Below are 13597 nucleotides of genomic sequence, written 5' to 3'. Positions count from 1 at the left end.
ACAAATGTTCCCCATGATGAGACGACGTGTCCTGCGCAAAACCGGACCCCTAGCTGAAAGGTCAAGGTCACAATTTGAGGTCAAATGTCAACAGGGCTTTTTTCCTGTCCGGATCACAACTCTGCCATCCATGAAGTAATTTTAATATTACTAGGCACAAATGTACCTCATAATCAGACGATGTGTCATGCACAACTTTCAGACCCCTAGCTCAAAGGTCAAGGTCACACTTGGCAGTCAAATGTTAACATGGCATGAACAGGGTCTGTTTCGTGTCCGGTCCATAACTCTGTCAGTCATCAAGGGATTTTAATATCACTTGGCACAAATGTTCCCCATGATGAGACAACGTGTTCTGCGCAAATCCCAGACCCCTTGCTGAAAGGTCAAGGTCACAATTGGGGGTCAAAGGTCAACAGGACTTTTTTCCTGTCCGGTCTATAACTCTGCCATTCGTGAAGGGATTTTAATATTATTTGGCACAAATGTTCCCCATGATGAGATGACATGTCTTGAGCAAAATCCGGACACCTAGCTCAAAGGTAAAGGTTCCAATTGGAGGTCAAAGGTCAATAGGTTTTTTTTTCCTGTCCAGTCCAGGACTCTGTCATGCATCAAGGTATTGTACCCCATGGTGAGACGACGTGTCATGCACAACACCCAGAACCCTAGTTTAAAGGTCAAAGTCACACTTGGAGATCAAATGTCAAATTCAAGAATGACTTTGTACGGAGATTTCTTCATGCATGGAGGCATTTTGATGTTACTTGGCACAAATGTTCACCACCATGAGGCAGCATTGTTTTTAGAATTACCTCCCTTTGTTGTTACTATAAATAGATTATATTGTAACATTTTTAGCTCACCTGTCACAAAGTGACAAGGTGAGCTTTTGTGATCGTGCGGCGTCCGTCGTCCGTCCGTCCGTGCGTGCGTCCGTCCATCCGTCCGTAAACTTTTGCTTGTGACCACTCTAGAGGTCACATTTTTCATGGGATCTTTATGAAAATTGGTCAGAATGTTCACCTTGATGATGTCTAGGTCAAGTTCGAAACTGGGTCACGTGCCGTCAAAAACTAGGTCAGTAGGTCTAAAAATAGAAAAACCTTGTGACCTCTCTAGAGGCCATATATTTTACAAGATCTTCATGAAAATTGGTCAGAATGTTCACCTTGATGATATCTAGGTCAAGTTCGAAACTGGGTCACGTGGGGTCAAAAACTAGGTCAGTAGGTCTAAAAATAGAAAAACCTTGTGACCTCTCTAGAGGCCATATTTTTCATGAGATCTTCATGAATATTGGTCAGAATGTTCACCTTGATGATATCTAGGTCAAGTTCGAAACTGGGTCACGTGGGGTCAAAAACTAGGTCATTAGGTCTAAAAATAGAAAAACCTTGTGAGCTCTCTATAGGCCATATTTTTCATGAGATCTTCATGAATATTGGTCAGAATGTTCACCTTGATGATATCTAGGTCAAGTTTGAAACTGGGTCACGTTGGGTCAAAAACTAGGTCAGTAGGTCTAAAAATAGAAAAACCTTGTGACCTCTCTAGAGGCCATATTTTTCATGAGATCTTCATGAATATTGGTCAGAATGTTCACCTTGATGATATCTAGGTCAAGTTCGAACTGGGTCACGTGGGGTCAAAAACAAGGTCATTGGGTCTAGAAATAGAAAAACCTTGTGAGCTCTCTATAGGCCATATTTCTCAATGGATCTTCATGAAAATTGGTCAGAATGTTCAGCTTGATGATATCTAGGTCAAGTTCGAAACTGGGTCACGTGGGACTAAAAAGTAGGTCAGTAGATCTAAAAATAGAAAAACCTTGTGACCTCTCTAGAGGCCATATTTTTCATGAGATCTTCAAGAATATTGGTCAGAATGTTCACCTTGATGATATCTAGGTCAAGTTCGATACTGGGTCATGTGGTATCAAAAACTAGGTCAGTAGGTCTAAAAATAGAAAAGCCTTGTGACCTCTCTAGAGGCCATATTTCTCAATGGATCTTTATGAAAATTGGTCAGAATGTTTAACTTGATGATATCTAGGTCAAGTTCGAAACTGGGTCACGTGCGGTCAAAAACTAGGTCAGTAGGTCTAAAAATAGAAAAACCTTGTGACCTCTCTAGAGGCCATATTTTTCAATGGATCTTCATGAAAATTGGTCAGAATGTTCACCTTGATGATATCTAGATCAAGTTTGAAACTGGGTCACGTGGGGTTAAAAACTAGGTCAGTAGATCTAAAAATAGAAAAACCTTGTGACCTCTCTAGAGGCCATATTTTTCATGAGATCTTCATGAATATTGGTCAGAAGGTTCACCTTGATGATATCTAGGTCAGGTTCGAAACTGGGTCACGTGGGGTCAAAAACTAGGTCAGTAGGTCTAAAAATAGAAAAACCTTGTGACCTCTCTATGGCCATATTTCTCTATGGATCTTCATGAAAATTTGTGAGAATGTTCAGCTTGATGATATCTAGGTCAGGTTCGTAACTGGGTCATGTGCCGTCAAAAACTAGGTCAGTAGGTCGAAAAATAGAAAAACCTTGTGACCTCTCTAGAGGCCATATTTTTCACGAGATCTTCATGAAAATTGGTGAGAATGTTCACCTTGATGATATCTAGGTCAAGTTTAAAAGTGGGTCATGTGCCTTCAAAAACTAGGTCATTAGGTCAGATAATAGAAAAACCTTGTGACCTCTCTAGAGGCCATATTTTTCAATGGATCTTCATGAAAATTGGTCAGAATTTTTTATCTTGATGATATCTAGGTCACATGTGCTCAAAAACTAGGTCACTTTGTCAAATAATAGAAATAACGACGTCATACTCAGTTCAACACTGGGTCATGTGGGGATAGGTGAGCGATTCAGGACCATCATGGTCCTCTTGTTATTACTGTTGTAGGGAAAAATCGAGACCACTTTTCTGTGGTACAACATGCATGTTCATAACATCCAGTTTTTAGGTGTATTTTGACCTATCTCTACCTGGTAAAGAGTTTTTTGTGGACTTACATTATATAATTTTTTTTTTTTTTTTTTTTTTATAGGATTAATTTCCCTTTGTTATTACTATAAATAACAAGTTTTACATAGATTTATATAGTAAAAAACTTTAAAAATCTTCTTGTCTAAAACCACAAGACCTAGGCCTTTGATATTTTGTATATAGCATTGCCTTGTGGTCCTCTACCAAAATTGTTCAAGTTATACCCCTGGGATGAAAAGAGGCCCTGCCCCATTGGGCTTAAGTTTTACGTAGACTTATTTAGGAAAAAAACTTTAAAAATCTTCTTGCCTGAAACTGCAAGGCCTAGGCTTTTGATATTAATTATGTTGCTTTTCCTAGTGTTTCTCTACCAAATTTATTCAAATTATGTCCCTAGGGTAAAAAGAGACCCTGCCCTGGGGGTACCAAGTTTAACATAGACTTATATATGAGGAAAAAAATTTAAAGATCTTCTTGTCTGAAAGTTCAAGGCCTAGGCCTTTGATATTTGGTATGTAGCATTGCCTGGTGGATCTCTTACAAGTTTGTTCAAATTATGCCCCTGGGGTGAAAAGAGGCCCTGCCGTGGGGGTCCCTTTTAAGCTCACCTGTCACAAAGTGACAAGGTGGGCTTTTGTGACCGCGCGGTGTCCGTCGTCCGTCCGTGCGTCCGTAAACTTTTGCTTGTGACCACTCTAGAGGTCACATTTTTCATGGGATCTTTATGAAATTTGGTCAGAATGTTCATCTTGATGATATCTAGGTCAAGTTTGAAACTGGGTCACGTGCCATCAAAAACTAGGTCAGTAGGTCTAAAAATAGAAAAACCTTGTGACCTCTCTAGAGGCCATATATTTCAAAAGATCTTCATGAAAATTGGTCAGAATGTTCACCTTGATGATATCTAGGTCAAGTTTGAAACTGGGTCACGTGGGTTCAAAAACTAGGTCAGTAGGTCTAAAAATAGAAAAACCTTGTGACCTCTCTAGAGGCCATATTTTTCATGAGATCTTCATGAATATTGGTCAGAATGTTTACCTTGATGATATCTAGGTCAAGTTCGAAACTGGGTCACGTAGGGTCAAAAACTAGGTCATTAGGTCTAAAAATAGAAAAACCTTGTGACCTCTCTAGAGATCATATTTTTCATGAGATCTTCATGAATATTGGTCAGAATGTTCACCTTGATGATATCTAGGTCAAGTTCGAAACTGGGTCATGTGGGGTCAAAAAAAAGGTCAGTAGATCTAAAAATAGAAAAACCTTGTGACCTCTCTAGAGGCCATATTTCTCAATGGATCTTCATGAAAATTGGTCAGAATGTATACCTTGATTATATCTAGGTCAAGTTCGAAACTGGGTCACGTGCGGTCAAAAACTAGGTCAGTAGGTCTAAAAATAGGGAAACCTTGTGACCTCTCTAGAGGCGATATTTTTCAATGGATCTTCATGAAAATTGGTCAGAGTGTTTACCTTGAAGATATCTAGGTGAAGTTCGAAACTAGGTCACGTGGGGTTAAAAACTAGGTCAGTAGATCTAAAAATAGAAAAACCTTGTGACCTCTCTAGAGGCCATATTTTTCATGAGATCTTCATGAATATTGGTCAGAATGTTCACCTTGATGATATCTAAGTCAAGTTCGAAACTGGGTCACGTGGGGTCAAAAACTAGGTCATTAGGTCTAAAAATAGAAAAAACCTTGTGACCTCTCTAGAGGCCATATTTCTCAACGGATCTTCATGAAAATTGGTGAGAATGTTCAGCTTGATAATATCTAGGTCAGGTTCGTAACTGGGTCATATGCGGTCAAAAACTAGGTCAGTAGGTCGAAAAATAGAAAAACCTTGTGACCTCTCTAGAGGCCATATTTTTCACGAGATCTTCATGAAAATTGGTGAGAATGTTCACCTTGATGATATCTAGGTCAAGTTTAAAAGTGGGTCACGTGCCTTCAAAAACTAGGTCATTAGGTCAAGTAATAGAAAAACCTTGTGACCTCTGTAGAGGCCATATTTTTCAATGGATCTTCATGAAAATTGGTCAGAATTTTTTATCTTGATGATATCTAGGTCACATATGCTCAAAAACTAGGTCACTATGTCAAATAATAGAAATAACGACGTCATACTCAGTTCAACACTGGGTCATGTGGGGATAGGTGAGCAATTCAGGACCCTCATGGTCCTCTTGTTATAATTATGAGTTATATAGGAAAAAATACTTCAACAAATTATCAGATCATATTTCCTAGACTTTTTAATTATAATTACCTGATGACCCCAAGCGATTAGGGATCACTTGACTGTAACCTTGACCTACTGACCTACTTTCTTGTTTTTTAACATACAGCCTTAAAATTTGGATGACATGTACAGTTTTGCATACCGATCTTAAACTGACTTTCAGTTACCATGAATATGACCTACTGACCTACCTTCTTAATATTTTAGCATCAGTTTGCCATTTGAAACATGTGGCTCATATTACTCAGGTGAGCAATCCAGGGTCATCATGACACTTTTGTTTATCTAAGTAGGCTAAGAACCATATATCTGCTGCAACAGGGTTAAAAATTGGCCCTTTATAACATAGAATATTAGACATTTGTTTGTTATCAGTTTGTGAGTAAGAAGGCCAAGAAACATGACTCTTGCCTTTTAATATCAAATGCTTTCAGAAGAATGCTGTCACAAAATTAGTACTTTTGTTTAAAAATTGTAGTATCAAATTTAAAAGGAGGATTTAAATATTGATTCAAAGCATTTTTTCATAAATTAAAATGTCAAACTTTATAGGGAGCATTTTAAAATGTATCAAGAGTACTTTTCAATTGCACTCTGTAACAGTTCTAAAATTTTAAACCAATCAATCTTGGATTTTCTAGTACATGTTTTTCTATCTGCTGATGAATAGAATAAATTGGAAGATGTTCAGGGAAATTAAACATGGAAGAAAAAAAAAACTTTTGGAAAAGTTCACTGCTATTGTTAATTAGATGATAAAAATTTTGAATGACATTTTAAGGCACTTGAAGAGATTAAAACTGTTTTGTGTAGTTTGACTTGACAATAGCCCATAAAAGATTCATCAAACTTTTTCTCACATTTATAGAAAATTTTCCTCTTTTTTGCAGGTTTCTCAATTAATGCAACTGTTTATGTAATGGATTTTGTGTTATCTAATGAAATATATCATTGAAACAGAATTTGCTACAAATTTCATTGCTTTACAAAGAGTGTACAGAGTTCAGTCTACATTGGTGTTGTATTCATTTTGGGCATGAAAAAAAAACATGCATAATTACTACTGTGGTCAGTGATTTGAAAAGAAAATAAAGAACAAACAAAGAAATGCTGTGAGGAGAGTGTGACATTTTTTTTACTGAAGTTCGTTAAGAAATCGAGGATAAAAAAGAAACCCACAGTGTTTCACATGGTAAAAAAAGTTGAGAAATCTACAGTTGGAAAGAGAACAATCTATGCTGCATCCACCTAGAAAATGAAAAAATGTTGAAAGATGATCACATTCAGTGTGTTTAGTTTGTCTAAATAAAATATATATATTCTAGAATGAAAGATGTAGTAAACGTTAAGAGGGTAATTATTGCCTGGCGGTAATTCTTGCCTTTTATTTCAAATACATTAATTTTACGTGACATAATGTCTGGTAAAATCTATATACCAGCTTGATTAAAAAAAGATGAATTAGAAATCTAAGCTTTATGTGTTCTTCTTGATTGCATGTTATATGACAAAATTTATTTAGGCAAGGTGGCAATGTGCAATTTCCAATAGATTTTAGTTAAGTTGTCTTGGTATGGAATTTTGCCTTTCTTGACACATATCAAAAGCTGTGTGCTTTAATTAATCCAGCTGGTACGAAAAGGGCTGATCTTGAAACTTCTGTGTCTTGTTCTTTATTATACATACAAGAGTGAGTTTGTCTGTCTGTCGGTCGGTCCATTGGTTTTCATGGTTTCCGGACAATAGCTCATAAAAAGCTTGACAGATTTGAACAATTTTTGGTACACAGGTGTAACATCATAAAATACAGGTCAAGTTCGACTTTGAGGTCAGTAGGTCAAAGGTCAAGGTCACAGTGACCCAGAACAGTTAAATGGTTTCCGGATGATAACTTGAGAACGCTTGGGCCAAGGATCATAAATTTTGGTACACAGGTGTAACATCATAAAATACAGGTTAAATATGACTTTGAGGTCAGTAGGTCAAAAGTCAAGGTCACAATGATCCAGAACAGATAAATGGTTTCCGGATGATAACTTGAGAATGCTTGGGCCTAAGGATCATAAATTTTGGTACACAGGTGTAACATCATAAAATATACGTCAGGTACGACTTTGAAGTCAGTAGGTCAAGGGTCAAGGTCACAATGAATTGGAGCAGTTGAACGGTTTCAGGATGATAACTTGAGAATGCATAAGCTGAGGATCACAACATTAATTGGGAGGTTAGTCATGACCAGCAGATGACCTTTATTGATTTTGAGGTCAGTAGGTCAAAGGTCAAGTCACAGTGACCCCAAACAGTTAAACATTTCCGGATGATACCTTGAGAATGCTTGGGCCTGGGATCATGAAAAGTTAAAGGAAGGTTGGTTATGACCAGCAGATGACACTTAATGATTTTGAGGTCAGTAGGTTTTAGGTCAAGGTCACAGTGACCTAGAACAGTTAAACCATTTCTGGATGATAACTTGAGAACGCTTGGGCCTAGGATCACGAAACTTAATAGGGAGGTTGATCATGACAAGCAGATTGACCCCTATTGATTTTGAGGTTCGACTTTGACATTGGCTTACTTCTGTGACAAAGCCGTATTGTGGGGGTATAATTTATCACTCCTGTGACAGCTCTAGTTTATATATAATGGTTACAACAGTATCGGGCTCAGCCCTCAATGTATATGACAAGCTGGCACCAGAAGCCATGTGCATATATGAGCAATAAAAACAGACAAAGATTGCTGAAATTTGATATGAAAATACGCTGACACACTGATGTTGTCGATTTTCATTATGGGGTCTGCTTCCTGAAATATATGTCCAGTGGACATTTAATTTCAATGACCTTCATTGTACTTGAAACTATGTATTTTGATCAAAAATCAAGGTTCTAAAATCAAATTTTTTTATTAACTTCATTGCTACTTGCAATCAGGTGTCCAAAAGACATAACTTCACTTTTACATGGCTGATTTGTCTTGATATTATTGTACCCCCCGACAACAAAGTTGTAAGGGGGGGTATACTGGTTTCAGGTTGTCTGTCTGTCCGTCTGTCTGTCCGTAGACACAATCTTGTGCGCACCATCTCTCCTCATCCCCTTGACACAATTTAATGAAACTTCACACAAGTGATCGGTAACAACAGTAGTTGTGCATGGGGCATGTTAGGTTCTTTCAGAAAAAGAAATTGCACAGTTATGGGACTTTGTTTTTTGTTACTATACTATATACATAGACACAATCTTGTGCGCACCATCTCTCCTCATCCACTTGACACAATTTAATGAAACTTCACACAAGTGATCAGTAACAACAGTAGTTGTGCATGGGGCATGTTAGGTTCTTTCAGGGAAAAAAATTGCACAGTTATGGGACTTTGTTTTTTGTTACTATACTATATACATAGACACAATCTTGTGCGCAACAGTAGTTGTGCATGGGGCATGTTAGGTTCTTTCAACGACAAAAATTGCAGAGTTATGGGACTTTGTTTCTTGTTAACATACTATGTACATACAGTCTGCATATGCAGTCTTGTGCGTGCCTAATCTTCCGAACCCTTGCACACAATTTAATGAAACTTCACACAAGTGATCAGTACCAACCCTAGTTGTGCATGGTGCATGTTACGTTCTTTTAGATAAATATTCTGCATAGTTATTTGTTATTAAACTGTATACATACAGTGACATAGTATTACAGTCTATATACGTACAGTCCACATAATTATGCAATCTTGTGTGCGTCAAATTGGAATGTACTGTGTCAGTGCATGCGAGGGGTACATTCATCACCTTTAGTGATAGCTCTAGTTTTCATTAGTGTTATAAAATGTATGTAAATCTTCATAGCACAAAGATATTATGATTTATGATAAACTTGCATGTCTTACCCATGCTAAAGGTAATAACATTTAGGGTCAAGTCTACTAGACCCGATACACCAGATACGTCTTGTACTGGCCAGAGTTATGGCCCCTTAATAAATAATAGCGTATAGCATTATGATAATAGATCATTCTCACCATTAAATGCAATAAAACATGAAAAAAATGTAAAAAAACTATATAAATTCATAGTTTGTTGTTGTTTCTTTCCAGGGAATCTCAGAATGAGTTAAATTCATTGACCCACCTGATAGAGTCTATGTGGACACAATATGAGCCGACCGTATCACCGAACAATCTCAACCTGGACGAGATCTTCTCGTTCCTCCAGAAGGAGCAGGGAGCAGACGGGAGAGGCAAGCAAGAAAACAAGACCCTGGATGAAATTACTGATGAGCTAAATGAGCTCAATGATTTGTTGACGCTAGATATGGTAAGAATTTTTGACCCAAATATTGAAAAAAACTTCAGTGAAAACCTGAATGTTTAGACCACACTCGGGAGAGCCAATGTCCATATCGGTGTGACTGTAGTGGCTGATTTCTCACTTCTGATGGTTAGCAGGAATTCTGACTGGTGTTGAAATCATCCAGTTGTCTTTGTTTTGGGTTGCTGGTGCTACAGTGTTTATGACATTAGAAAGACTTTCTTCCAGCTGCAGGTAGCCTTTATGACTAACTTGAATGGAATTGTTTTTGGAATTGCCTGATGCTTTATTTAGCTAAAACAATTACTTTTATTAGGCTAAAGCAAATGCCTGTATTGAGCTTAAGTAAATGCCTGTATTAAGCATAAATAAATGCCTTTATTAAGCGAAAACTAATCAAATTCCAAGTAAATATATTATATGACTTTTTGTCACTAATTGTGTGACTGTATTTAGACAAATGAAAATGACAATAAATATATTACTTTTTTGTGTACTTTAAATTATAATATGATATAAATAAATTGTTTACTTTAAATTTAAGTTCCACATTTAATTGTACACTGGGACCCCGTTATAACGCTGTCGTCAGGGTCCAAGGTTTGAGACCCGCGGATCTAGGGGGGTTAAATTTATAACGCGGGTTGATCGTATCAGTGGTATACGCAATACCCCACCCACCTGTAACGTATTTTGGATGCTGTTTTATGTTAATAAAAAATAAGAATCGTATTGACGGGACATTAATTTACCTTAAATGCTACTAAAAATTACATTAAAAGAATTATAACGCTGTGTCATCTTCTCATTTTGACGTGATTATAAAAGAAATTTGGATTTGTGTATCCCGGAAGTAAACATATATAACGCTGTGTGAGGAGTGCGTGGTCGTGAGAATTACATATGCAATGCAATTGCACTGGGGGTTTATGTAACTAAAAGAAAAAAACGCGGAGAGTCTTAAAAAAAATTAATTTTGAATAGATCTACATGAATAAATCGATAAATAAGATAGAAAATTTTTTAATCATCGTCGTTGATATACGATATTAAAAAGGGAGCACATTCTCAGTAAGGCTTTCAGTGCGTCGAATCTTCGTTATTTCCGATGAATTGAGTGTGATGATTACGAAAAACGGCTGCAGTTTATTACAAAATTCGATTTTTTTATTCACTCAAGTGATCATGTCATCTGCTGGTGCAAACTTAAAAGGTCTGATAGTTGACTGACCAATGTTACACGCTTGTTATGCAATCAATCTAATTTTGACACGGTACTGATTGCCTAATTGTCACATGTTTACATGTATTGAAACTTTAACAAAGGCGATAGCAAACAAGTAAGCTAGCAGATTGATTTTTGTGACAGTTGTCATGGAAAGGTGTTAAAGTACAGGTACTTGTAGTTTTAACGCTGGTTATGATCAAATTAAGTAACATCCGCGGATTTTTTTTTTTTTTTTTTTACCCTCTAAAATTTGGGCGCCAAGGCCATACATCGTTATACCAAGGACCGCGGTATATCGAGGAGCGTTATAACGGGTTTCGAGTGTACTTTTAATAATTTTGCCATGTACGTTGAACCTTTCTTAACCGAATGGCTTCGGACCCGAGTGTTCGGTTTGGAGGGGTTTTGTCACTCACTGGAATGTATGCTATATTACAAAAGAAACATTTATACAATTATTAGTTATTATACTAAGCTGATTCATTTTAAATCCTGGTCTTGTTTAGTTATTGTATGAAACAACACTATTTTAGGTTTTTATGAAAATATGATACCAAATAGAGTAAAGTTTTGTTACACGATTAACAGCAAGAATTAGTGTCAAAATTCTGATTGCCTTTAAAATTGTTGTTTTCAGGGATAATTTTGTTCAGTTTCTGGAATAGACGGGTTCCAGTTTACAGGGGTATTTTTCTAATGAAATTAAAAGGCCACGTTGTGGGAACACAGAATTTGTTCAGATTGGATTCATGGGTTCTGATTTAAGGGGTTTCCCATGCAAGGAAATAATGTTGACGGATTGGATTGATTATGTTTACACAGCTATATTTTCTTTGTTTTAATTTGCATGTTTTATTCACAAGCGCTTTCTCTAGAAATATTGCAAGTTAAGTTAGTTCTGCATGTCCAGATCAAAATTTATTTTACAATGTAGAAGTTGATTAAACCACGATAAATCTATGAAACCATGATTTTACGAGACACCATCATATACTAAGAAAATTTGGCCAATGAAAAAAGAGAAGGTTTTTGTGCTGGTTTTTTTTTTGCTAGACTTATTTTGAAAAGGATCATAATGGAAGTAATGTAAGAAATTGCAATTTTGATGACATTTTTACATACAGAAAACATTTTGACAGCATAGATTTTGATAAAACTTCTTTTTTGATTAGCTCCTACATCAATGCAAATATATTGTAGAATGTAAACAAGAGAACAGTTAACATGAAGTCAGCAGGAACTGTCTGTTGTTATACAGCATGGGTTCATAAAGTACTCGGCTTTTCTCATTATAATCGATGGGTTTTTCCATTGTTTTTTTTGTACAGAAGTATTTTACGTAAACAATATTTTGACAACAGTCTGGGATTAGCACTTATTTTCAGTTACCCCTATCGTGTCCATCTGCTCTTGTGTCTATATTCGTATAATTTATCTGGCCATGTCATTAGTTCTGAGAGAAAAATATAAATCAACAATATCTTTGAAGGAAAGAAAGAATAGCCATTAACTATTTAAAGAATTGTCTGTACGTCTTAAAATGACCTGTATTCCAAATTGTATCAATTCTGAGTCACAGCAATGCTCGGGGTCCGAATTATTTGTCTCTGATGGAAGCAGATACTAGGACAGGAATCTCCCACTAGCGATAATGGCCGAGCGATAATGGTCGTAATTGCTTTGTATATTGAGAGAACAATACATAAATATCTTGAGTGAAAATTACATGTTGGGAGAAATTATGAGATGACCAGTCAGACCCAGAGTGGCAATTTTTAGTCAGGGTGAGTTTTGGAAATATGGCATGGTGGTAAAAATGACAAAACCGGGATTGTATATAATTTAGGTCTTTTTATTATTAGTCCCCTACTGGTTGAAAACCAGTTTTGGGGACTATAGGAATGCTCTTTTCCGTCATTCCGTCATTCCGTCTTTCCGTCATTCCGTCATTCCGTCATTCTGTCATTCCGTCATTCCGTCCGTCCGCAATTTCGTGTCCGGTCCATAACTCTGTCATCCATGAAGGGATTTTAATATTACTTGGCACAAATGTTCCCCATGATGAGACGACGTGTCATGCGCAAAACCCGGACTCAAAGGTCAAGGTCACAATAGGAGGTCAAAGGTCAACAGGGCTTTTTTCCTGTCCGGTCCACAACTCTCCCATCTTTGAAGGAACTTTAGTATTACTTGGCACAAATGTTCCCCATGATGAGATGATGTGTCATGCACAAATCCCGGACCCCTAGCTCAAAGGTCAAGGTCACAATTGGAGGTCAAAGGTCAACAGGGCTTTTTTCCTGTCCGGTCCATAACTCTCCCATCCATGAAGGGATTTTAATATTACTTGGCACAAATGTTTCCCATGAGGAGACGACGTGTCATGCGCAAAACCTGGACCCCTAACTTAAAGGTCAAGGTCACAATTGGAGGTCAAAGGTCAACAAGGCTTTTTTCCTGTCCAGTCCATAACTGTCCCATCTATGAAGGGATTTTAATATTACTTGGCACAAATGTACCTCATAATAAGACGATGTGTCATGCACAACTTTCAGACCCCTAGCTCAAAGGTCAAGGTCACACTTAGCAGTCAAATGTTAACATAGCATGAACAGGGTCTGTTTCGTGTCCGGTCCATAACTCTGACATTCATTAAGGGATTTTAATATCACTTAGCACAAGTGTTCCCCATGATGAGACGACGTGTCATGCGCAAATCCCGGACCCCTAGCTCAAAGGTCAAGGTCACAATTGGGTGTCAAAGGTCAACAGAGTTTTTTTCCTGTCCCGTCCATAACTCTGCCATCCATGA

The 13597-nt window shown here is 37.2% G+C and overlaps 1 protein-coding gene across 5 annotated transcripts in view; it reads left to right on the top strand.

The window, feature by feature from the left end:
• LOC123540295 (myosin-VIIa-like) overlaps positions 1 to 13597 on the top strand; it is a 203365-nt gene that overhangs the window by 134892 nt on the left and 54876 nt on the right. For all 5 annotated transcript variants that reach the window (XM_045325202.2, XM_045325211.2, XM_045325189.2 and 2 more), the window contains exon 18: positions 9344 to 9563. In XM_045325202.2, coding sequence (XP_045181137.2) covers positions 9344 to 9563 — 220 coding nt within the window. The remainder of the gene's footprint in view (positions 1 to 9343; positions 9564 to 13597) is intronic.

The sequence above is a fragment of the Mercenaria mercenaria genome, chromosome 1 (genome assembly GCF_021730395.1).
Source record: "Mercenaria mercenaria strain notata chromosome 1, MADL_Memer_1, whole genome shotgun sequence".
Classification (NCBI taxonomy): domain Eukaryota; kingdom Metazoa; phylum Mollusca; class Bivalvia; order Venerida; family Veneridae; genus Mercenaria; species Mercenaria mercenaria.
The sequence above is the reverse complement of the archived record's forward strand: the minus strand, read 5'-3'. Positions and strand labels throughout refer to the sequence as shown.